Source organism: Gymnoscopelus braueri, assembly GCF_963280865.1.
Source record: "Gymnoscopelus braueri genome assembly, chromosome: 8".
Classification (NCBI taxonomy): domain Eukaryota; kingdom Metazoa; phylum Chordata; class Actinopteri; order Myctophiformes; family Myctophidae; genus Gymnoscopelus; species Gymnoscopelus braueri.
The window spans coordinates 35,843,211-35,867,987 of record NC_137609.1 but is presented as its reverse complement, the minus strand read 5'-3'; the positions used below and the strand labels follow the sequence as shown (position 1 = coordinate 35,867,987).

The 24,777-nt window shown below is 42.5% G+C and overlaps 1 protein-coding gene across 2 annotated transcripts in view; it reads right to left on the bottom strand.

The window, feature by feature from the left end:
* LOC308091143 (rho GTPase-activating protein 26-like) overlaps positions 1–24,777 on the bottom strand; it is a 154,896-nt gene that overhangs the window by 60,524 nt on the left and 69,595 nt on the right. For both annotated transcript variants that reach the window (XM_080436523.1, XM_080436524.1), the window contains exons 2-5: positions 14,060–14,155; positions 10,063–10,124; positions 9,369–9,440; positions 190–291 (exon numbers count right to left, since the gene is read on the bottom strand). In XM_080436523.1, the coding sequence (XP_080292649.1) occupies positions 190–291; positions 9,369–9,440; positions 10,063–10,124; positions 14,060–14,155 (332 nt within the window). The remainder of the gene's footprint in view (positions 1–189; positions 292–9,368; positions 9,441–10,062; positions 10,125–14,059; positions 14,156–24,777) is intronic.

Genomic DNA, 24,777 nt, shown 5'->3' with positions numbered 1-24,777 from the left:
GTTGTACCACAGAGCATAAATGAAGCATAACGCTCTTCCACCAATACGATACGATACGATACGATAATACTTTATTGTCAGTTCACACTGAAATTTGTCTTGCGACCCAGCAGCCATGTATGCAACAATAAACAACCAAGGACACAGCAATGACTGAAGGGAGACCCGGGACCACGCAGAGACACTCACCTCATGTAGATGTGACTCTTTCTTCTTGCCTGACAGGCTCATGTGTTTCTCCAACGCTGTGCAATACTTCTCTGTTTCTTTGTCATATTTTTTCTTTGCTTCCTGTGACAGAAAAGATCCAAACTTTAAGTTTCAGTAGGGTTCATCTGTCGGGGGCATGTATGCACTTAGCAAGTTTCACGGCAATACACTAAATAGATTTTTGGCATATACTGTAGTGTGTACATGGCATCACCAAAACCAGTAGGGTCAGAATCAGAATCATGGTATCCTTTTGGGGACACAAGTGTTCAGCCTACTAACTGTATAACCCAGCCGGCCGACACTGACATTTTATTTTTTATTTTTTTCAAGGTTTCTTTATTTTACATCTTCACATACAGGTCAATCACAAAAAGCATACAAAAACAGTGTATGTTACCCCTACCACCCCCACCACCCCCCCCCAAAGTTCCCGCTTCGAAAGAGCCACAACCCTGGTATGTTATTGTACCATTAACATAAAGGACAATACAAACAAATAAGACACAATTGCAATGGAAAATGAAAACAAGTCAAAAATAAATAAATAAAGTATACACATTAGAATATATATATTATTAAAGAAATATTTAAAATTAATAAAAAAAAAAACACACAAAAAAATATATATAATAAAAAATAAAAAACAAATCGACACTGACATCTTTAAAGCTAAACTATAAAATTAAAATGTAACCAATCTGTATGGTAGAGTATGTTAATACAATATAATATAGGTGGCCTCCCTACTCTTCCATTGAGAAATGTAGACACCGGAGGTAGGGTAGGAGGGTAGGACACCTACTGGCAAGCTCATATACGCGCGACATCTCCCCTTAACAAGTGGGGATTCCCTCTTTGAAGAGCGGTATAAGTTTGGTCTCCCAGACAGGAGACCCGGGTTAGAATCCCCGGTAGGACATTAAAACCACTGTCAACCTGGTGTCTGTGTACTAGTTTAGGCATGTCATTATAGGCAGAAATTCTCCAAAAAGCCTAGGGGCCCTATTTTCGCCAGTGCCTCACCCATTATCCCTAAACTTTTTTGCAATTTTTTACTATTTTTAAAAACATTTCAAATAGTTCAAATAGCCAATCTACAAGCTCACAACGTGTCGATGTAGATCGGCTAGTTGAACTATTTGAAAATATTTTTAAAAATAGCAAAAAATGGCATAGAAGTTTAGGGATAATGGGTAAGGCACCGGCGAAAATAGGGCCCCTAGGCCTATTGCACAATGCTTCATTTAAGGGTCTGTCCTACACCAAGTGTCATGCGGTGAAAAATCTACAAGCTTACAACGTGTTGCAAATACGCGTTGTGAGCTTGTAGATCGGAAGATTTTTCCCACGAGACACCTTTGTAGTTCATGCAACAAAGTATAATTCAGCCTTACTGTACGTGATTAAACTTACAGAATTGCAGTTTTTAACAAATAACAATGTAATTAGTGCCCATCGAACAGAAGTTAATAATAACATCTGTCTGAATGGAAACCATGAACAGTGTCTCTGGTGATTTCACATGGCTGTGGAAGCGTGTGAATAAAACCTCCCAGTGTCTCAATATTTCCATCAGTCCCAAAATATGGAGCCTGGATGAATCCACTGGGTGAACAGCTGCTAATCAAACAATAGGACATTATTTTGAACAGAGCTGACCCAGGGGGGGGCGGCTGGGGAGGCAGGGTGTGTCGTTTGTCTCTAATTAAAGTGAACTAAGCTAAAGCTGAGCACAGCCGAGCCGTGCCGTGAAACATGCATCATGGGCAGTGGTGGAAAAAGTACAACATTTTTTTACTTAAGTAAAAGTATCAATACTGCAATATAGAAATACTCTTTTACAAGTAAAAGTCCAAAATTCTTGAGTAAAAGTACAAAAGTATTGGCATCAAAATATACTTAAAGTACCAAAAGTATAAGTACTAAAATGTAGATCGGCTATTTTCAATTACCCTAGGTATAAAATAGGACTAAAGTGGTTAATATATGTTTTATAATGTAATAATTTATATCTGCAAAGTAACAAGTAACTAAAGTTTTCAAATAATTGTAGTGGACTAAAAGTACAATATTTGCCTCTGAGATGTAGTGGAGTAGAAGTACTGAAAACTGAAAATACTCCAGTAAAGTAAAAGTACCTCAGTACAGTACTTGAGTAAATGTACTTAGTTACTTTCCACCACTGATCATGGGTTCTGGATGTGTTTCCTTCACCCTATACTACCACTGGACCGATCAGCACCACCTCTATTGTGCAGGACCCCCAGTTTACTAAGCCATGGATGGACCCCCATAACTCTGAGGGCGTACAAATGGAACCAAATGGACCCTTACGGGTCCATTTGGTTCCATTTGTACGCTCTCACAGAGTTACCAATCATTTAGATGGGGACCCCCCCCCTTGGAACCCCCTCAAGGACCCCTGGGGGTCCCCGGATACCCACTTGAGCACCAGTAGGCCAGCCAGTAGGCCAAGTAAAACCCTGAATATTGTACCACATGTTGTAAATTCATCATCGCAGATCCACCGGCCCTCCATATTTGGGGGAACAATGACATCATGGACATGACGTCAGAGGTCCACATGGAAGCCAGGTGGTCTTGTTTTTCATCATGTACATCAACAGAACCAGATGGACAGACTGAGCCACGCAGCTGGACACTTTCTCAGACTCAAATTCCACCGTGTCCCAACAGAGACACACCTCCTTCCTCCTGGCTGAAGAAACCATCCTGTTATGCTTGATAACCAAACTAGTGGTTTCTTTCTTCCCAGCTGAACACGCAAGGCGCTCGACCTAAAAACACTTCCAAATCGCCCCGAGTTGAGAATATTTCTACTCCCGGCTAGCAGACAAAAAACGGCCAGACGTGCACCTGCAGAGAAGAATAGACGACCGGCGTGGCGTTCCCAGCGTTAGTGTTAATACGCGGGCGCTCCCCATTGAAAACTATTAAAAACATACGCTGCTGCGCTCAGGGAAAAAAGCTTCGCTGGACACACAGCCTAAAGTGACCAGCCAGTTTGTGGTCTGCATGCATTACAGGAACATCAACTGAAGATGAAGTGAACATACTAACTCTGCTTTTTTCAATTCCTCTGATGTTGGAGAACATTTACATACAGCAAGAAGCCCAACTGACTTGCTTAAATGTCATTACATTATTTTCATTTTCAGCACTATCTATATTTACATTTTTACTACATATTAAAATGTTACTACTTTATATGTATCTTCTTAGCAATTTAATTCATTCATTCATGAAATGTATTTTTTACAGATTGTGAGCCCAGTAGCCTACATGAGTCCTGTGTCTTTCATGGGTGTCCAGCATGAACAGGAAGTAGTATTCTCAGAGCTTTGCACAGCTGCAGAAGGCATCAGTCATGATGAACATTCCACACTAAACAACAAGAGCTCTGTACACTGACACTGTGAAACACCATGAAGTACTGTCCAATTCTCTCTCTCTCTCTCTCTCTCTCTCTCTCTCTCTCTCTCTCTCTCTCTCTCTCTCTCTCTCTCTCTCTCTCTCTCTCTCTCTCTCTCTCTCTCTCTCTCTCTCTCTCTCTCTCTCTCTCTCTCTCTCTCTCTCTCTCTCTCTCTCTCTCTCTCTCTCTCTCTCTCTCTCTCTCTCTCTCTCTCTCTCTCTCTCTCTCTCTCTCTCTCTCTCTCTCACACACACACACACACACACACACAGAGTAAGGGTCTATTTGAAACCTCCTCAAGGAACCCTGAGGGTCCTTCTTGGACACCACTTTGAGAATCACTGATCTAAAACAAAAGATGGAATGAAAAGATAACAATTATTAGGCATACCGGTATACATTTTTTCAGGGCAAGATAGACAAACAGGGATTGTCCTTGGATCAGTCCCAGCCAATTGTCCTTAAATGACTAAATACTTTTACCATTTGAATCACTTTCAACCAGGCATTCCTATTTTTTGGATTTTCTTTATAAAATATTCAAACACACACAATGTGTCATGATGTTATGTTGTGAGCTTGTAGATACGCTATTTTCGTTATTTCTGAAACAAGGCTTAAACATAAAATGAACTACTTTGTATGCCCTTGTATTCTGTCAAGTCAAGGTAATTCTCCCCATGTCCACAGGGTGGCAGTCTGTTACCAACACACTAACATCAGAGGAACCAATTGTGGCAACCTACTGTGTTTGTAATTAAATTACAAACACAGTAGGCTGCCTCAATTAGAACAAATTAAGCTTTAATGCACAATCACAATATCATGTTGCTGTATAATAGTCGCTGTCGGGTGGAAACCTTGTATGTCCAAAAGCAATACTTTTCAGGAAATGGGGGGAAAAAAAGAACCTGTGTTCCAGTGCATGTAGTTATTATTTAGTCACGAGCTCTATACTTTTCATTGGCTCAATATTTATAAAACCCACAGACAGACTTAACCACTTTCAGAAAGTTATTATTATATATTTTTCTTTTGGTTTTAAATTGCAAAAATAGCAGATCGACAAGCTCGCACGCGTCACGTTGTAAGCTTGTAGATCAGCACATTTTGCCTGACACTGTAGTATGATGAAGTAGGGCATTAATAAAAAAATAACATACTGTAAAAAGTTGAAGGAGATACAAGGTTTCTGCCTGACAGCAACGATATGTTTCAGGACAGATCATTATCCAGTGACTCAACATACAGTGACAGACAATGTTTCAATCCAGGTGTGGATCTTCATCAGGTGGAAGTGTTAGTGGTCCAAAAAAAGACCCTCAACTTTCCACTGTTGTCAATAGACTGCGAACCAGAAGAGTTCTAATTTCATAATAGTAGCCAATCGAGAGTGTGTGCGTGTGCGTGTGTGTGTGTGTGTGTGTGTGTGTGTGTGTGTGTGTGTGTGTGTGTGTGTGTGTGTGTGTGTGTGTGTGTGTGTGCATGCGCGTGTGTATCCATCTACAGACTCTGTAAGTGGGCCTCTCAAAAGTTACGAACGAAAGCTGTCATCTGTTGTACATCTGCTATTTTTGGTCATTTTTTTTTTTATCTTGAAAGCGTTTGAATAATTTTCAAAAAATGTGTATTTTTTAACACCATCTACTCTTCTGGGGGTCCCTGGCACAAAACCTTTTCAGATGGGGGTCTAAACTCAAGTGAGCCGTGCTGTGAAACATGTGCCACTGGACCGAGCAGCACCACATTTATTGTACAGGACCCCCAGTGGCCAAATACGTGTTAATTTGGGGGTCCTTGACTTAAAAAAGTTTGAGAACCACTGCCTTACAGTAAATCAACTGCGGGAAATCCGTGCTGTGTTCAATTTAGTCGTTAAGGACACAATTATAGGCCTATATAGTCACATTGATAGCTGATCATTCGTAGGGCAATTTTGCTCAATCTGTGTAACGTCTGTCTTGATATTATGCAGTGGTGGAAAAAGTACTCAAATTCTTTACTTAAGTAAAAGTACCAATACTGCAATATAAAAATACTCTGTTACAAGTAAAAGTCCAGAATTCAAAATGTACTTGAGTAAAAGTACAAAAGTATTGGCATCAAAATGTACTTAAAGTATGAAAAGTAAAAGTACTAAATATTTGAAAATAGCAGATCTACAAGCTCACAACGCATCGCGTTGCGACGCGTTGTGAGCTTGTAGATCGGCTATTTTCAAATTGCCTTGGTATAAAATAGGGCTGAATTGGTAGATGTATGTTTCATGATGTAATAATTTATATCTGAAAAGTAACTAGTAACTGAAGTTTTCAAATAAATGTAGTGGAGTAAAAGTACAATATTTGCCTCCGAGATGTAGTGGAGTAGAAGTAAAAGTATTGGAAATTGGAAATACTCAAGTAAAGTACAAATACCTAAAAAAATATACTCAAGTACAGTACTTAAGTAAATGTACTTAGTTACTTTCCACCACTGATATTATGTTGACCCTCATTCAGCGCTGATGGATCCCTCCGCCTTTCAGCCAGCCTGATCCACAAATGATGACAGAGGTTGTAAACCATTTGGCTGGGGATCGATCTTGGTTTGTAGTTCAGTAGACTAGACTAATAAAAACAGTGGAATGGTGAGACAGGGGGGGGGTGTGCAGTTAGCTGGGGAAAGCCATATCGAAGACGTGGGTTTTGAGCGTGGTTTTGAAGGTTTGGAGGCCAACTGTCCCGGTCCATATCCCAGCAATCACTGCACCCCACACTTACTTACTCATTCATTCATTGCAGATTCTACAGTATCTACTAATAATATGGCCACTATGGTATCCAAATGACAGAAACCCTCACCAGGACGGAGAACTTTAACCCATGCAGACATGGAACGCATCTGTGTCACTTTAGATTTATTTGGCTATTAAAAAATAGCAGATATACAAGCTCATAGCGCGGCACCGAGTGCCGCACTATGAGCTTGTAGATCTGCTATTTTTGAACATTTTTTAAATATTTTTTTCAAAAAACGGTTATTCCAGTGATTAGGATAACAGCAGAGTGTACAGTTAAGTTCCAGAAGTAGAGTATAATGTAAGAGATAAAATGAGAGGTAGAAGCTTTTAACCGGAACAATGTTCAGACTCGGTTAAGGAGGAGAACATGTGGAAGGAGGTTTGATTCATGGAGGACAAGGGGGTCAGAGAGCTTGTATGGCAGTGGTTCTCTTTTTTCTTTTCTTTTCTTTTTTTACTCTGAGAGTGTAAAAATGGAACCAAATGGTCCATTTGGTTCCATTTGTACACTCTCAGAGTTATTACAAAGTTCCATGTGGAACTCCCTCAAGAAACCATTAGGTACCAAACAAATGTATTTAAAAGAAATGACTGTACAGAAGAGAGGAATGGAGGAATGGAGGTAAAAAAATGTATTTTATTGTTTCTTATTTATTTTTTTCTCTCTCTGTTCAGTGAAAAAAAACAAAAAAACATTAGGTTCCCTGGACCCCACTTTGAGAACCACTACGGTAACTTGCACTACGGTAACTCGGAAAGAGAAAGGCTTTGTCAGTCTACTGTGGCAGAGAAAGAGAACGCTTCATTACATAATGAATATCCCCCCCTTGTTGTTTGTTCCAGCACCTAGAGGTGCTGGCATTAAGAGGAGTGAGCCTACAACAGGTGCAACAAGCACAAGCGTGTAATTCCCCTTAACACCAAAATACCACAGTGCCCTGTGGCACTTTGCGGCAGGTGAATCTGTGCCAGGGGTAACTGTACCATGGAATACGTGGGGCTAAAGTGGGATTAGTACTGTAGATCAGGCTCCCGGCGAATTGAGCGCTGCAGATTACGCGTTTGCTTGCTTAATCCGGTGGCTGCACCGTGTTACGATTAGACAATGACCTGCCAGGGGGCGAGGAGGGTGGGATTATGGGACCGCATACAACGAGTAACGTGTTTAATAGCATGTGGATCCTCCCCCGTTGTTGCGAGGCCTGGCTAATGATGGGATAGCACAGTCACATGTGGTGGTTGTGATCTGATATGGGGGGATTAGAAACATTAAAGAATGCAGTAGTCTACTCTACACCAGGGGTCTTCTACAGGGAGGCTGCCAAATCTATGTGTGATAGGATTTTTTTTTCTTGTTTTACATTAACCACTTGAACCCTCACATCCCTATTCTGAGGAGAACTTTAGCCAAAAATAGCAGATCTACAAGCTCACAATGCCTCGCAACACGAAGCGTTGTGAGCTATTTTCCGCAAAGGTTTGGTGTAGAGGGAGAAAACAGCAGACTAAGTACAGAGTGAAAGGTCAAGAAGATGACTAAGTATTGGCGTGGTTAAATGTCTGAAAATACACATTAACAGGAATCCAGCATACACACTGGTGATAGTGCTGTCAAACAAGTCTATGAAGCTATCTATGAAATCTATGAAAAGGTTTAATCTGCAACACAATTTTATACAACATGTAGTGGGGGTCCCTGCTTCATCTCTCTCTCAGCTAAGGGGTCCTTGGCCTGATAAACGTTGAAGACCCCTTGCTCTGCACTCTACAGTGGATCTCAGACACTGGGTCGGGACCCAACAGGTGGCAAATGTCCTTAGACATGGAAATAGACAAATCTATTAGCACTCTTAGTCCTTTTGTAGGAAATGGAGCTCATTTGACTTTTTTTTTTATAAGAAGAAAAATGTACTAAAACATAACATAAGTCGTCTTAAAGAAGCACTATGCAACTTTTTTAATGAATACAATGTAATTTTGTCCAATCTGTGGTAGAGTATGTTAATACAATATAACTGATACAAGTGGGGTGGTGGTATTTTGTCTCCCTGCTCTTCTAATGAGACATTTAGATCGTGTCAAAGGTCATGTCTCCTAGACACAGCTATCTGAGAAGAATTTTGACCTGATGGTCAAGATTCAATTTATCCCCTGAGCAAGCAGGCAGGCTCTATTAAAAGCTCTATTAGTAATGTCAGCACTTGCACAGGAAAGCGGGTTCAAATCCGGGGCAGAAGAGGAAAGTTACATAGTGCTGCTTTAAGTATTGAAATGCTAACTAAATCATGCATGGGAGCGGGAGCTTGATTTATACTTAGTTGCACGACGGGTGTCACACACCAGAAATAGTACATCTCGTAGATGTTTTTATAGCTACTTGGTGCTATTTTCATGACTCATGTGCATCCATTGTGTGGTTGCTTTGTTGACGTCCAGCTGTGACAGCTGGATATCACTAGAAAATAGAGATTTATTATTGATGTTAGAAAAAGCTGATTGTTGAAAGTTGTTGACTGCAACAACAAACCATGTCCAACATGGTTTATTTATTATGTGATGGGCTTTGAATAGATTGTATGTCCTCCTTTTCATGGTTGAGCCAGACTATCAGAAAGAGCTGAGAGGGCAACAGCGTAGGAGAGACAGACGGTAAGAAAGCTGAGAGGGAGACAGCGTAGGAGAGACAGACGGTAAGAAAGCTGAGAGGGAGACAGCGTAGGAGAGACAGACGGTAAGAAAGCTGAGAGGGAGACAGCGTAGGAGGATGCGGGATTGCGGGTCAGACCCGCCTGCAAAAGAAATAAATAAACAAAAAAAGAAATAAAGATTGATTCTGATTATGATTCTCAGAGACAGATTAGGAAGGGAGCAGGTATGTACTGTATGTCTCCTGACCTCCATTTTAGGACTAAACATGTTTCTGTTGGGGTCTTTCTTTACCTTGGCTGCACTGATCTGTTCTTTACGGAACCGCTCCAGAGGCATGATGAGCACGTCGTTGGCATTCTCAATCTGGGGGGAGACACACACACACACACACACACACACACACACACACACACACACACACACACACACACACACACACACACACACACACACACACACACACACACACACACACACACACACACACACACACACACACACACACACACACACACACACACACACACACACACAGGGTTAATGTTATTAACACACTGGACTGCCATACGTCATCTCAAATCCAACGCTTGACTGCCAATGACATAATATTACGTCATCTGGTGGTTTTTTGTGATTGCGCTAGAAGGCGCTCTTCGCCAACCTATAAATGATGCCTCGACTTCGAGAGAAGGATACACCCGCAAATTGCGTCATCTAAAACATTTTCACCACGTCCGCTACAATGTTATCAGATTTATAAAAATACATAACATACATGGTGAAAACGAGCTATATTCAACTGCCGATAAGTACAGAACGGACGATCGCAGTTACAATGTTTTTTTTGGAAAGAAGAGAGCCTCGTCTTTCCACGAGACATCGTACCATGATCAATAGGGTGTTCAGTAACATGCCAACATGTTCAGTAACATGCCAACATGTTCAGTAATATGATCAGTAACATGAGGGTGTCATCATCACTCACCATCCTGGTCCTCTCATCCTCCAGGTTCTGGAGCACTCCTGCAAACTCCTGGAGAGACTTGGCTGTACACAGAAACACAGGACAGAGGGACAGAGGGACAGAGGGACAGAGGGACAGAGGGACAGAGGACAGAGGACAGAGGACAGAGGACAGAGGACACAGGACACAGGACACAGGACACAGGACACAGGACACAGGACACAGGACACAGGACACAGGACACAGGACACAGGACACAGGACACAGGACACAGGACACAGGACACAGGACAGAGGGACAGAGGACAGAGGACAGAGGGACAGAGGACAGAGGGACAGAGGGACAGAGGACAGAGGGACAGAGGGACAGAGGACAGAGGGACAGAGGACAGAGGGACAGAGGACAGAGGGACAGAGGACAGAGGACAGAGGACAGAGGGACAGAGGGACAGAGGGACAGAGGACAGAGGACAGAGGACAGAGGGACAGAGGGACACAGACATGTTTAGACAGAGAGAGAGAGATAGTGAGACAGCGGGGGGGGGGAAGAAAAACAAACAGAACAGACAGAAGAGAAAGGCAGACAAGGCAAGAGAGTGTAAGAGAGAGAGAGAGAGAGAGAGAGAGAGAGAGAGAGAGAGAGAGAGAGAGAGAGAGAGAGAGAGAGATCAACAAAACAGACAAGTGTGGGATAGGCAGATCAAGAGAAGATAAGAGAAGAAGGAACAGAGAGAGAGAGACAAATAGAAAAGTTGGGGAGGTGGAAAGTGAGACAGACACAAATGGAGAGAGAGAGAAAGAGAGAGAGAGAGAGAGAGAGAGAGGGAGAGAGGGAGAGAGAGAGAGATAGAGAGATAGTTTGGCATTAGCGCTCCTGTTGACGAGGGTGTTTTGTTTGTGTCCCTGGCCTCCGTACAGACTGGACCAATCAGGGCCATGACACAGCACAGCTCTGCACTGTGAGAGAGGCTTCATTTAGAGAGGACTCTCTCTGCTAGCATGCTACCACACGTACAGTATAACCCCCCCCCCCCCCCCCCTACACTCCAGTCTGGGCCAGGCCAAGTATGACTGCATTGTTTTTGGAGACAGACTTTCCATTTCAAATGGCTTGGGCCCTGTGCTATGATTCTCACACACACACACACGTCATCATACGCAGACACGTACACACACACACACACACACGTGCATGTCATCGTAAGCAGACACACACACACACACACACGCATGTCATCGTACGCAGACACATACACACACACACACACGCATGTCATCGTACGCAGACACATACACACACACACACACACACACACGCATGTCATCGTACACAGACACATTCACACACACACACACAGGAATGCACATGCACAAAAATTGTTTGGCTTTCCAGGCACGTGCAAAAGCGTATGTGACCTCTCCAGTGAACATACATGCATTCACGCAAATGTGCATATCAGCATACACAAGAACAACCCCCCCCCCCTCCACACACACACACATAAAAACCCAGACCATTCTCCAGTGATCACACACACACACACACACACACACACACACACACACACACACACACACACACACACACACACACACACACACACACACACACACACACACACACACACACACACACACACACACACACACACACACACACACACACACACACACACACACACACACACAGTATCCCACTGTAAAAGGCAACAAACAACTAAAACTATGTCAGGAACGCATAAAAAAATAGAACTGCCGTTAAATTTAGCTCATATAACGTAATCAAATCTCTGGCTGAACCTATGTCGTGTTCTGGATCAATTAAACAGCACAACGGGACAGGATACTGCCTGGACCTTGGACCAACAACAGAAGCCAAATGGTTTTGAGTTAAACGGACCGAGTCAGATGATATCTCTCAGATTACTGACCAGAATGCATGACATTTACGAGGTTGTAAAATTACAGATGGACGTGGAAATGAAAGTATTTTTTTTTTGTCCTCCATGGCTTATTGGCTTGTGCCATAGATGACCAGAGGCATCTGTACTTTTGAGCGACAAGGTAATGACTAGAGCTAGATTGGAGACGTATTATTATATTTTATACATCGTTGCTCTAGGGCAGAAATCTCCATATTTTAACTTTTTGTGTTTTTTTTTGTAAATTAATGCCCTATGTGATCATACTACAGCATCACACAAAAGCATCAAAAGTAGCAGATCTACAAGCTCGAAACGCGGTAAAGTAACTGTTTTGGACATGAGGTTTCTAGCCGACAGAGACGACAGAGACATCTGCATTTATGCAGCTGATGTGTCACTGCTGGTTTTATTTAAATTGTATTTATTTTTTAACCTGGCATCCCTATTTTGGGCATAGGTAAACATTTTCATTATTTTCAATCTATACTATAATTGACCAAATCTCCGAATCGTCTCACACCTGGCCAGTGTGTCTCATGTAAAATCGGGGGGTGTGCGGTGCCAAACGGCACTTCGGACGGATAAACGAACCGAAAAACCAAGGACATCTGCATCTGTCAGCAGAAAGACATGCAAATTCTGTGTGTGTTTGTGAGATTGTATGCATCGGCCTCCCTAATTGGTCAACCCAAACCGTCGGTTTCACAGATTGTGCCGCTTGGGCAGGATAAATCACTGATTGGCTAACCTGAACCCTCGGCTTAACAGATTGGCTATGCTTCGCTTAAACGTTTGTGCTGCATAGCCGATATAAATGGAACGACTTGGCCCCAAGTCATGGCCCGAAATAGTAATAATAATAATAATACTCTCCAAAATCAGGATCAGCATCCGACACAAAAATCTGTATTCCGTCGGGCTAGTAATGATTTGTGATTTCTCATCATCACCTTGTCGCTGAAAGGTACAGTCTGTCACCTGCTCAGCAGACTGAATTTATGATTCAAACTGAAAATGATCAAAGACTTGATCAATTTGAGACACTGTAAGCAGGGCTTAAATGGGGCCGGCAGTGGCTCAGGGGTAGGAGTGGCCGGTAGAGCGGCCAGATGGGAACCGCGAGGTTCCCAGTTTGATCCTGGGCGTGCCCAGAGTTAGAGTTGAAGTGCCGTTGAGCAAGAACCCCTCATTTCTCCCGATGAGCAGGTTGGTGCCTTGCATGGTTTCCTCCTGCATGAATGAGTGTGTGAATGGATGAATGTAATGCACAATCTATGTAAAGCGCTTTGGATAAAAGCGCTATATAAATGCACCATTTGCCATTTAAATGGATAGGAGATTGGTGATGGAACTCTGCTGTGACTAGGGGAAAGGGGTCAGGGACAAGGTGAGTGAGTAGGCATATAGACGGGGGGGAAAAAACTTTTTTGTCAGCTAGACAGTATGTAGACATATTCAAACTAAACGGCTATTCATTCAACAAAAGGACAAAGCAGTACATGGCTAATAATAATACAAAATAGCTCAGTCCATTGGCTATTTAAAGACAAAGCCCTATGTATTGAGCTGATTCAGAGTGTATTGGCTTTCACAGTGTATTGGATTTCACCTGCAGAGATCTCATTAAAAGGATAATTTAGGACCGGTTGTTATAATGCTGATTCAGACACTGTATTGGTTTACATGGACGTTGGGTCACCTATCCCATTGGTTCTCAAAGTGGGGTCTGAGGACCCCCAGGGGTCCTTGGGGGGGGGAGTACCAGAGGGTCCCCAGCAAAATGAGTTAATATAGTGTCACAATCATTTTAACCACTTTAACCATATTTCATACTTTGGCTATTCAAAAATAGCAGATCTACAAGCTCACAGCACGGCACCGAGTGCCGGGCTGTGAGCTTGTAGATCTGCTATTTTAGAAAAATCTTAAAAATTAGAGCACATCTTTGCATATGTATTTTTTAAAGCGAACATTTGTAAATCAAATCTTCACTCCTGGGGGTCCCTGGCACAAAACATTTTCAGATGTGGTCCGCGGCCAAATATATATCAATTTAGGGGCTCCTTGGCATGAGAAGGTTTGAGAACCACTGACCTATGCACATCTCGTCGTCAGTCTCTGCGTCTCCGATGCATTGGAACTTGAACTCGTTGAGAGACTCTGCAAACTTCCTCTTGGCCATGGACAGATCTGTGAGAGAGAGAGAGAGAGAGTTAGTGTTTGATTTCAACACAACGGGACAGACGTAGGAAGGACGTGGCAGTTTGTTTTGTGGTTACATTTTTTTTTTTTTTTTTACTCTACAAACCTCACTTCATGAGCCACCTGCATTTTTAAATGTTTCAAATGTCAGCTTTAAGACATTATACAAGTCCATTTTAATAATTCACCAGTGACGTAAAAGGTGGAGGAAAGTGAGAGAGAATACAAGATGATGTTCCCTGTGTTGAGTTCAGCGTATGTAAAAACTTTCAATTCAGTTAAATATTTTAAGACCTCTGAGACAGACTTTCTGACCAACACGCAAACTTCACTTTTTGAATACCGGTAGCTAAAATCTAAAAAGACAGATGCTTTCCTGGTTTTAATGGGTTTAAGACATTTTAAGATCTTTTCTTCTTCTTCAGATGCTGGTTTTGAGCACCCAGCATCTCCAGGTAAAGAAGCCATCGTGACAGTGAATTAGCACAGCGTCCAGGACCGGAGGTTGACCGCACTCCTACTGATGGGTGCTTTATTATGCAAAAATGCACTTTCAGTGTAGCACAGCTTTGGCCTGATGGAGGTCTTTCAAATAATACATGAGACACAGTGAGACGCACACGCACCACCACAGCTCTAAGAAATTCTTACATGACTTCACCATTCACTTTGCACAAACTCTATTCTAAGACAGTGGTTCTCAAAGTGGGGTCCGGGGAAGAGAGAGGAGGATATAGGAAAGTAAAAGAAATAAAATGTAAGTAGGAGACTAGGAGTCAGGGAAAGTATGAGATGTAACACATCTCAGACAGAGACAGAGAGACAGAGACAGAGACAGAGACACAGACACAGACACAGACACAGACGGAGAGAGAAAGAGGAAAACAGAATGTGTAATTGGCCATGCTCATGTAAATACCACTGGTCCTCCATATAGAAGTATGTGTGGAAAGACATGGTGCAGCCTGCCAGTTAGTGAAATGAAATACAGACCATGCACACACACACACACACACACACACACACACACACAGTTTACACTAACGTGTACAGTATGTGCACGGATGCACACACAATAAGACCTAAACATAAACACACTCTCTTACGTCTATACACACTCAGTATAACACACATAAACACCATTATACCTACACACTAACAATAAACACACACAGTGTCATTCAGGTGCGCACATGTAGTGTACGCACGAAATTTGAGAAAATATAGAGAATTGGCACAATGTTTACAAGTCCCAGGAATACTTTGTCTCTTTGTCCTGAGTCATCTTAACAGTGGCAGATGACAATACAACAGACATTGGATGAAAATGTGTTAATAAGTCACAATCATTTTAAACACTTAAACCATATACTTTGGCTATTCTTTGAGTATATATTTATTTTCAAGCTACCATTTCTAACTCAAATCTTTGCTTCTCGAGGTCCCTCCCTGGCACATAATAAAATAGTTTTGAGATGGGGAGTCCGCAGCCAAATACATATCATTTTGGGGGTCCTTGACATGAAAACGATGACATGTCCACTGACATGGAGACAGATGACAAAACAACAAGACATTGGATGTCCCACAGAGACAGGGCAGTGGATCAGAGACAAGAGAGACACTCTTGATAAAGCATGCGATAAAGCGTGTGGGAAAGGTCTGACTTTTCCATAACTAATCCTTCAGACAACAGCAGAGCAGACATATCTGACAGAGAGGACTTGAACACAGCTAACTCTCTCACTACCTCTCTCTCACTCTCTCTACTTCTAAAGCCTCAGTTATACTTGGTAGCGTGTCAGTGTTGTGCTCAGTAAATAGCAGATCTACAAGCTCACAAAGCGTCGCTTTGTGAGCTTGTAGATCTGCTATTTATGGCATGCAACACCAGCGTGAGCCAAGTATAAATCAGGATTTACCGGAAGAATAAAGGCTGCTCTCCTGATGTCAGGAGTGGGGAAGCTAACGTTCCAATGTTCTGTCACCACCTCTCTCCTTTTTCTCTATCACTCACTGTGTTCTATCTCTATAGGCCTATTTATTTTTAATCAACAAGCTGACCTTACTGTTTTTCCAGGGTGTTGTCAGTCGTACATTTATCTACTAGTTGAAGTGGAACAACAGAGAACGCCAGCAAACTGAACAACACTCTCCGTCTCTCCCTTTCACCTTGATCTGATCTCTCTCTCTTTTGCTCTTAACAACTGTTGAAACTTTGTCACATTTTCACAAATAGCAAAAATAGCTGATCTCCAAGCTCAGAACAATGTTGCAGGTTGTAGATTGTTTACTTGAGCTATTAAAAAAATGATGAATAAAAACAATTGGTGTTATCGTCACAATATGATATCATTCTCACAATATGGATATTGAAGTATTTAGTCAAAAATATATCATATATTATGCCATATTGCCCAGCCCTACTTTCAACATAGTATTTCAAATCATTATTTTAAAATGAACATGCTTGAAATTATGGACTGGTTAAAATATTTTTAAATTAATATGCAATACATTTCTGCCTTGTCAAAATCCCCCTCTACCTTCACATGCGCACGCACGCACGCACACACACACACACACACACACACACACACACACACACACACACACACACACACACACACACACACACACACACACACACACACACACACACACACACACACACACACACAGTGTTATAATGGCAGGGGGGATTTGGGGTCTAAGGCAGGGATGAGAATAGGAAATTACATTATTTAAAAAACTACAGAGGTCTAACCAGGACTTTCTCTACCACTAAAACCAACAAGGAGAGCTTTATAAATGAACATCCAAGTTTCCACAGATAAGACTGAATACTTTTTAGGACATGGGTCTTCAACATGGGGTCCGGGACCCCTAGGGGGTCCTGAGAGTTACTACAGGGGGGCTTCCAAATCTTTGTTTGATGGGAACTTTTTTTTTCTGAGGGGAGCATTAGCCGAAAACAGCCAATCTACAAACTCACAACGCCTCGCAGCGCGATGTGTTCTGAGTTTGTAGATCAAAGAGAGCAAAGAGGTTTGGTGTAGATGGAAAAAGAGCAGACCAAGTACAGAGCCAAATGTCAAATTTACTAAGTGTTGATGGTTTAAATAGTTAAATGTCTGAAAATACACATGAACATGAATCCAATGTATTTATAAAAAATATATTGTGTACATACAAATAAACTAAATTAAAAAATACATTAATTTACTGATGATAGTGCTGTCAAACAAGTCTATGAAGCTATCTATGAAATCTCTGAAACACATTTCTATACAATATGTAGTGGTGAGGGTCCCTGCTTCATCTCTCTCTCAGCTAAGGGGTCCTGAAAAACCCCTGCTTTGGGAGTTACATGTTAGATATCTAGCCCAGTGGTGATGAAGCACGTTTATGTTACTGCACTGCCTATTTCTCACCTAAAAACGTTTTCAGATCCATATTTTAGCTTACGGTTTAACTTTAAAATGAGAACATTGAGCTACGGGATTCACACAGCTGAATGAAATCATGATTCATGATGATAGAATAACCGAAGTCCTGACGTCACTCGTTCATCCCCTGGGTCACAGAAGTAATTTCTCTATGGACAATAACATTGGGTCATCTTAGAATCATCTCATATAAGAATTGTGGTCGAATAATAAACACAATGTCAGGGAGGTAGACTTTTTCATTTAATATGACCTTTAAAGCTGAATGATAAAGGTGGTCGAGTGTAACCAAGGGTCAGGCAAAAAAAATAAAACTGAATGGAATTTCATGAAATTGGAGGGAATTTGGGGAAAGTTCGAGAGTTTGGATACCGCAGTGTTTGGAGCGTGCATGCTTTTTCCATTTCCTTTTTTTTTGTTGCTTTTTTTCTTGATTAGGTGCAGGCGTGCGACCTAATGTACCTTTTTAATCACTGGAGATGTTGATATCCTTACATTAATAAAACAATTGTGTCCCCACATTCCCCCCTGTTTATGAAAAAGGTGTCGTAACAGTGTAAATCTCACAACATCAAACTGTTGTCAAAGCAAATGGTAGCAAACAAGACCGACTGTTTGTCAGTCAGCCATTTGGCGGTTAAAAATGAGGACTTTGGAGGTAAACCGGGAAAGCATCTGTGTCATTTTAGCGTTGGCTATTCAAAAATAGCAGATCTGCAAGCTCACAGCGCGACACGAGCTTGTGCATCTGCTATTTTTGGAAGTGAATCTTGAAAGAAAAATTATAATTCTTCTCTTCTGGGGTCCCTGGCACAAAACAGTTTCAGATGGGGGGGTCCGCGGCCAAATACAAATCATTTTGCAGGTCCTCCTTGGCACGAAAAAGTTGGAGAACTACTGATTTAGAAGGCATTTGTAGAATCGGCCTCAGGTCTAAATGGGTTAAAAATGTGAACTTTGGAGGTTAATTGGAAGGTTAAGCTGGGATTCGAACTTCAAGCGTTTGGCTTATACCTCTCTCACACACACACACACACACACACACACACACACACACACACACACACACACACACACACACACACACACACACACACACACACACACACACACACACACACACACACACACACACACACACACACACACACACACACACACACACACACACACACACACACACAGGTTGCGTGTATCCATGCTAGTCTTGGCCCTGCAGGGGAATGGATGGGTCACACTTGCATCACACATGGAAATGTGATGAAAAACTAAACTGATGTATGCTACGATTCGTGTTTGGCTTGCTGGTCCTTTGGCGTAACGTGCACTTTGCATGTTGGCAAATGATGCGGTGAGGTAACAGAGGAATTCACTTTGTCCACACACACAGACACACACACGCAAACACATGCAAACAAGTACTATACATCATGCTTGTCCAACTAGTCCTCGTCATGTTCTCCATAGGTGTTAGAAAATGGTACGACACACATTCAAAACACACATATGTGCGAGAGCTTGCACATTTAACACGCACACCTGAACATACAAACAAGCAGGCTCTCTCACACACACACAAATGTGTCTCTCCTCAACACACACACGAACGCTCGCTCGCCTCGCACGCACACAAACACGCAAATTTAACCCATTTATGGCGGGAACCCCTATTTATAACTATACCTTTCAAGACGGGAACCCCTTTTGGGGTCCTTGTTTCTACTGTATGTACAGTATATAGCATAAAAGCAAAGAAAATGTCATTTTTAAATACATATTTGAAGTTTTTCAGAAAACTTAGGTCAGGATTTAGAAGGCGTTTTTAGAATCGGCCTCAGGTCTAAATGGGTTAAGGACACGCTCTCTCACACATCTTGCACATTAACACACACACAAACCTGAACACAAAAACAGGCACACTCACACAAATGCATGTATCTCACACACACACACACACACACACACACACACACACACACACACACACACACACACACACACACACACACACACACACACACACACACACACACACACACACACACACACACACACACACACACACACACACACACACACACACACACACACACACACGATGGCTGAAAAACATCATGCTGCACTCTCTCTCGTGTCCAAATGAAAACCACATTGTTGGCAGCTGTGCAGAGCGTTGCATGAACAACTCTCTCCAACACAAATGAATTAGTAAAACACACTCCACACACTCCTGCAGCAGCAAGCGCTCCTATCCGTGCACACGCTCACCATGTGTCCACTCACACACACACACACACGGAGCCATTGTCCGTGTCCAGCTATGTGCGATAAGATTAAACTATCCCTAATTTGGCGAGTAACAAGAGCCCACGTGTAAATGGAATTTGTGGAACGGACACCGATTCTGATATTACATCAGCAACAAAAAAAAGGGAAATTAAATAAGAGCTTTATCAAAAGGTGGTGTAATTTATTTAGATATTTATTATTAAATAAAGTATTAAATAGCTCTATATTCTGATAGTAGTCAACTCTATAGAGTGTATAGAGTCAATAACAGGAGTCTCATAACATAAAAATACATGTTCAGGTTGGGATACCAGTTTGTTGTAGATGTGCTATTTTTTGCTGTTTTTGAAAAGAATTGTTGAACATTGTTGATAACTCAAGTGGATCTAACCACTGCAATGTAGAAATACTCTGTTACAAGTAAAAGTTCGGAATTCAAAATATACTTGAGTAAAAGTATAAAAGTATTTACATCAAAATGTACTTAAAGTACCAAAAGTACAGTACTTGAGTACACATACTTTCCAAAACTGGATCTAACAATGACTGCAAACTAATAATGGTCATGTATAACAGCCACAACTTATCTGTGACACATGCTGGGATTCCTCTGTTCTGTGCTGTAGGTAATCTAGTCAGAGAGACTAGATTACCCCGGCATTACATTCCTGCGGTGGCATTGCGGTGGCAACACTGTGGCTCCATTGTCACCGCCATAAAAACTAACTGTGTGCCGCTGAAGGCATGTGAAACATTTAGAATATGTGATTTATATTATATGAGATGTGATGCTGTTGGGGAAGAGAAAAGAGCATCAGGGCCTTGCAGACACAATACACGAGCGTGTGTGTGTGTGTGTGTGTGTGTGTGTGTGTGTGTGTGTGTGTGTGTGTGTGTGTGTGTGTGTGTGTGTGTGTGTGTGTGTGTGTGTGTGTGTGTGTGTGTGTGTGAGAGCAGTGGATGGTGATCTAAAAATAAGTGAACCCGCTGACACACACACACCACTCCTCTCCTCTCTCACTCGGGCGACAGAATGCCCCGTTATTTCTCTCCTCCGCTCTCCTCTCCCTTTCCTCCACTAGCTGATGGAGAGGAGCAGCATGCACGTACAGGGTAAACTGTGTCTCCATGGGGTGGTGTGTGTGTGTGTGTGTGTGTGTGTGTGTGTGTGTGTGTGTGTGTGTGTGTGTGTGTGTGTGTGTGTGTGTGTGTGTGTGTGTGTGTGTGTGTGTGTGTGTGTGTGTGTGTGTGTGTGTGTGTGTGTGTGTGTGTGTGTGTGTGTGTGTAGAACACAGTTCAATGTGCATCTTCACTTCAAGTTGGCATGACAGCCATGGACATCATGTATACGTGCACCTGGCTGCAACTATACACACTAGGCATGCAACGATTCACTCAACTCACGATACGATTAGAATCACGATACTAGATTTACGATACGATCTTTCACAATTATTTTAAACACAAAATTAGTTTCCAGACAAATGAGCGAATAACCTTTTTTTTCTCTCTTGCACAAATCCAGTATTTTCTTCTCTTTTATTTTTATGGGTTTTTTTAAATATATTTTTTTACATAAATCTTCGGGTCCGCGGCCAAATACATATCAATTTGGGGGTCCTTGACATGAAAAAGTTTGAGAATCTACACAGTTCCTATGTTACAGCGGAACAGCATACTTAACAGAGCAGAGCTTCACTAATAAGGAGCCAGCGGGCCAATGAAACAGAAGGAAATGTGCACTTCCTTCCAACAGCACAGGAAGGCATTCAGTTTACTGTCTAACATTAATACTGTTATCTCAACGTCTGGTCCGGGGCCCACCAGGGGTCCAAATGGACCCTGTCCCCTCAAAAACAAATCATATTTTAACTGGGGACCCCCCACCCTGACAAGCACTTGGAACGTAGGAGTTGAGGCATTACATTTAGTTTGACTCGGGTCCACAGATAAATATTGTGAAAATAGCAGATCTACAGTACAAGCTCTGAGCATGTAGATCGGCTATTTTCAAAAATGTTGCCTCTTTCTCAGGTAACAATGTCACAATTTGGCCAATGTTTGACAATTTTTATATTAAGTATTAAAAAGGTCTTAAAAGTCCGTAAATTGTCACTTTAGATACACTTATACTGTATGATGGTTTGTTTACTGTTGAGTGAGAAAACAATGTTGCACATTAATCATCTGGGGACGCTGCAAAATCCTTTGGGGACCCCCCCATATACACACACTGTACATTTCTCAGCGTTAATTGAACTCTGAGAGAGTGTAGAAATGGAACCAAATGGACCCTTTCCAGTACACATACTCAAGAGTTACAGACCCGTAAGGGTCCATTATTCTTTGGACCCCGTGGTGGTCCCCGAGCCTGACGTTGAGAACCAACGCTCTAGGCGGAGTAGTTAGCGGGCATCTAAAGTGAATGGAGGTCAACTTTGGGAGGATTCAACAACAGAACAATGGAAAGTGGCACATAAAACGCTCTCCGCATACATCCTGCACGTAGCCTTGCTGTGTTCAACAGGAACATGGTCCTCTTTGACGCCTTCTCAGGGCTTTCCCACTTCCATTCGCTCCCCCCCCCCCCTCCCGCGGTGTAAATAATGGAATATTAACTACTTGAACCCCATATGGGTAACCGGGGTCCGACCTTCAGGGCTCAATGCTAGTGTCTTTTCAGTTTTCTGCTACTGTGGGGAAAGCTTTCGCTGAAAATAGCCGATCAACAAGCTCACAATTTGAGAGCCACTGCTCTAGATCAAGGGTTCCCAAACTTTTCAGGCCACGACCCCCTAAAAGAATCATATTTGAACTGGACACCCCCCAACCTGACAAGCACTTTTGCCTCTTTCTTACGTAATATTTGACAATTTGGCCAATTTAGTATTGGAAAGCTCTTAAGTCATTAAATTGTGCCTTTAGAAATGTGCAGATACCCTGTATACACTTATACTGTATGTTGGTTTGTTTACTGTTGAGTGAGAAAACAATGTTGCACATTAAGCTAATTATCTGGAGACCCCCCCAAAATAATTTGGGGATGACCCCCCTGGGGGTCCCGACCCCCAGTTTGGGAAGCACTGCTCTAGATAAAGGTGCTGTAGAAATACAGATCATTGACCAATACAACTGTCCTCTCCCATGATGTAAAACCAGCACTTTATGACTAACCTGCTGACTGCTGGCCGGTCATTTGAGGTTAGATGAAAGTGGAGTGTGTATGTGTGTGTGTGTGTGTGTGTGTGTGTGTGTGTGTGTGTGTGTGTGTGTGTGTGTGTGTGTGTGTGTGTGTGTGTGTGTGTGTGTGTGTGTGTGTGTGTGTGTGTGTGTGTGTGTGTGCTACAGTGATTTGTCACATGCTCTGACCACAGTAACAATGAAGTCAGAATGACACTGACCCTTATGACGTTGAGAGGGACACACAGACACACGCGCACACACAGCTTGCTGCTGCACTGTAAGCCCAACAAAGAGAATCTTTAATTGACCACAACCATGTATGTAGCCACAACGGCTGCTATGTGACACACGCACACGCACACGCACGCACGCACGCACACGCACACATACACAGGATGTCCAGCATTGGCTAGAACTGTGCAGTGGCTTTGTTCCACAAATCTTGTGAATAAGAATGCCATTCATCAGGACACACACACACACACACACACACACACACTATTCATGTACACAGACAAAGGAAGATTTGAGTCTCTCGGTCTAATTGCAATCGATCCACAGATGTGAGTCTCCACTAGCGTCTCAATTAAAATAAAATAAAACGTCTCCAAACAGATCAGTGCCACGCTCACACACACAGCTCTCTGGAGCAGTGGCTCTCACACTTTTTCAAGTCAAGGACCTCCAAATTGATACTGTATGTATTTGGCCGCGGACCCCCATCTGAAAATGTTTTGTGCCAGGGACCCCCAGAAGAGAAGATTTATGTAAAAAAAAAAAAAAAAAAGTTGAAAAAATAGCAGATCAAAAATAGCAGATCTACTGTTCTGCTATTTTTGAATAGCCAACATATAAATGGATAAAGTGGTTAAAATTGTCATGCTATGTTAACTACTTGGAACCACCCCCCCCCCCCCCACCAAGGACCCCACTTTGAGAAGCACTGCTCTCTGGGGAACACTAAGTGATTAGCCTATTTTCACACGCTCAGCAGCATGTCACCGTCACCTCCATCCTGCCCTCTCTCCATCCTGCTACCAAACTACACGTCCAGGGCCAAACCTACCCCCCCATGGGGCCAATTAACCTTAGTTTCCCTCACAGCTGGCCGAGTGTCTATGTGTGAATGTGTGTGTGTCAGCGAGAGAGAGAGAGAGAGAGAGAGAGAGAGAGAGAGAGAGAGAGAGAGAGAGAGAGAGAGAGAGAGAGAGAGAGAGAGAGAGAGAGAGAGAGGGAAGCAGTAAAAAACAGAGAGAGAGAGAGAGAGAGAGAGAGAGAAGGAGAGAGGGAAGGAGAGAAAGAGAGAGACAAGCAGTAAGAAACAGAGAGAGAGAGAGAGAGAGAGAGAGAGAGAGAGAGAGAGAGAGAGGGGGGGAAGCAGTAAAAAACAGAGAGAGAGAGAGAGAGAGAGAGAGAAAGGAGAGACGGAAGGAGAGAGAGAAAGAGAGAGACAAGCAGTAAGAAACAGAGAGAGAGAGAGAGAGAGAGAGAGAGAGAGAGAGAGAGAGAGAGAGGGGGAAGCAGTAAAAAACAGAGAGAGAGAGAGAGAGAAAGGAGAGACGGAAGGAGAGAGAGAAAGAGAGAGACAAGCAGTAAGAAACCGAGAGAGAGAGAGAGGAGAGAGAGAGAGAGAGAGAGAGAGAGAGAGAGAGAGAGAGAGAGAGAGAGAGAGAGAGAAAGTTAGCGTGA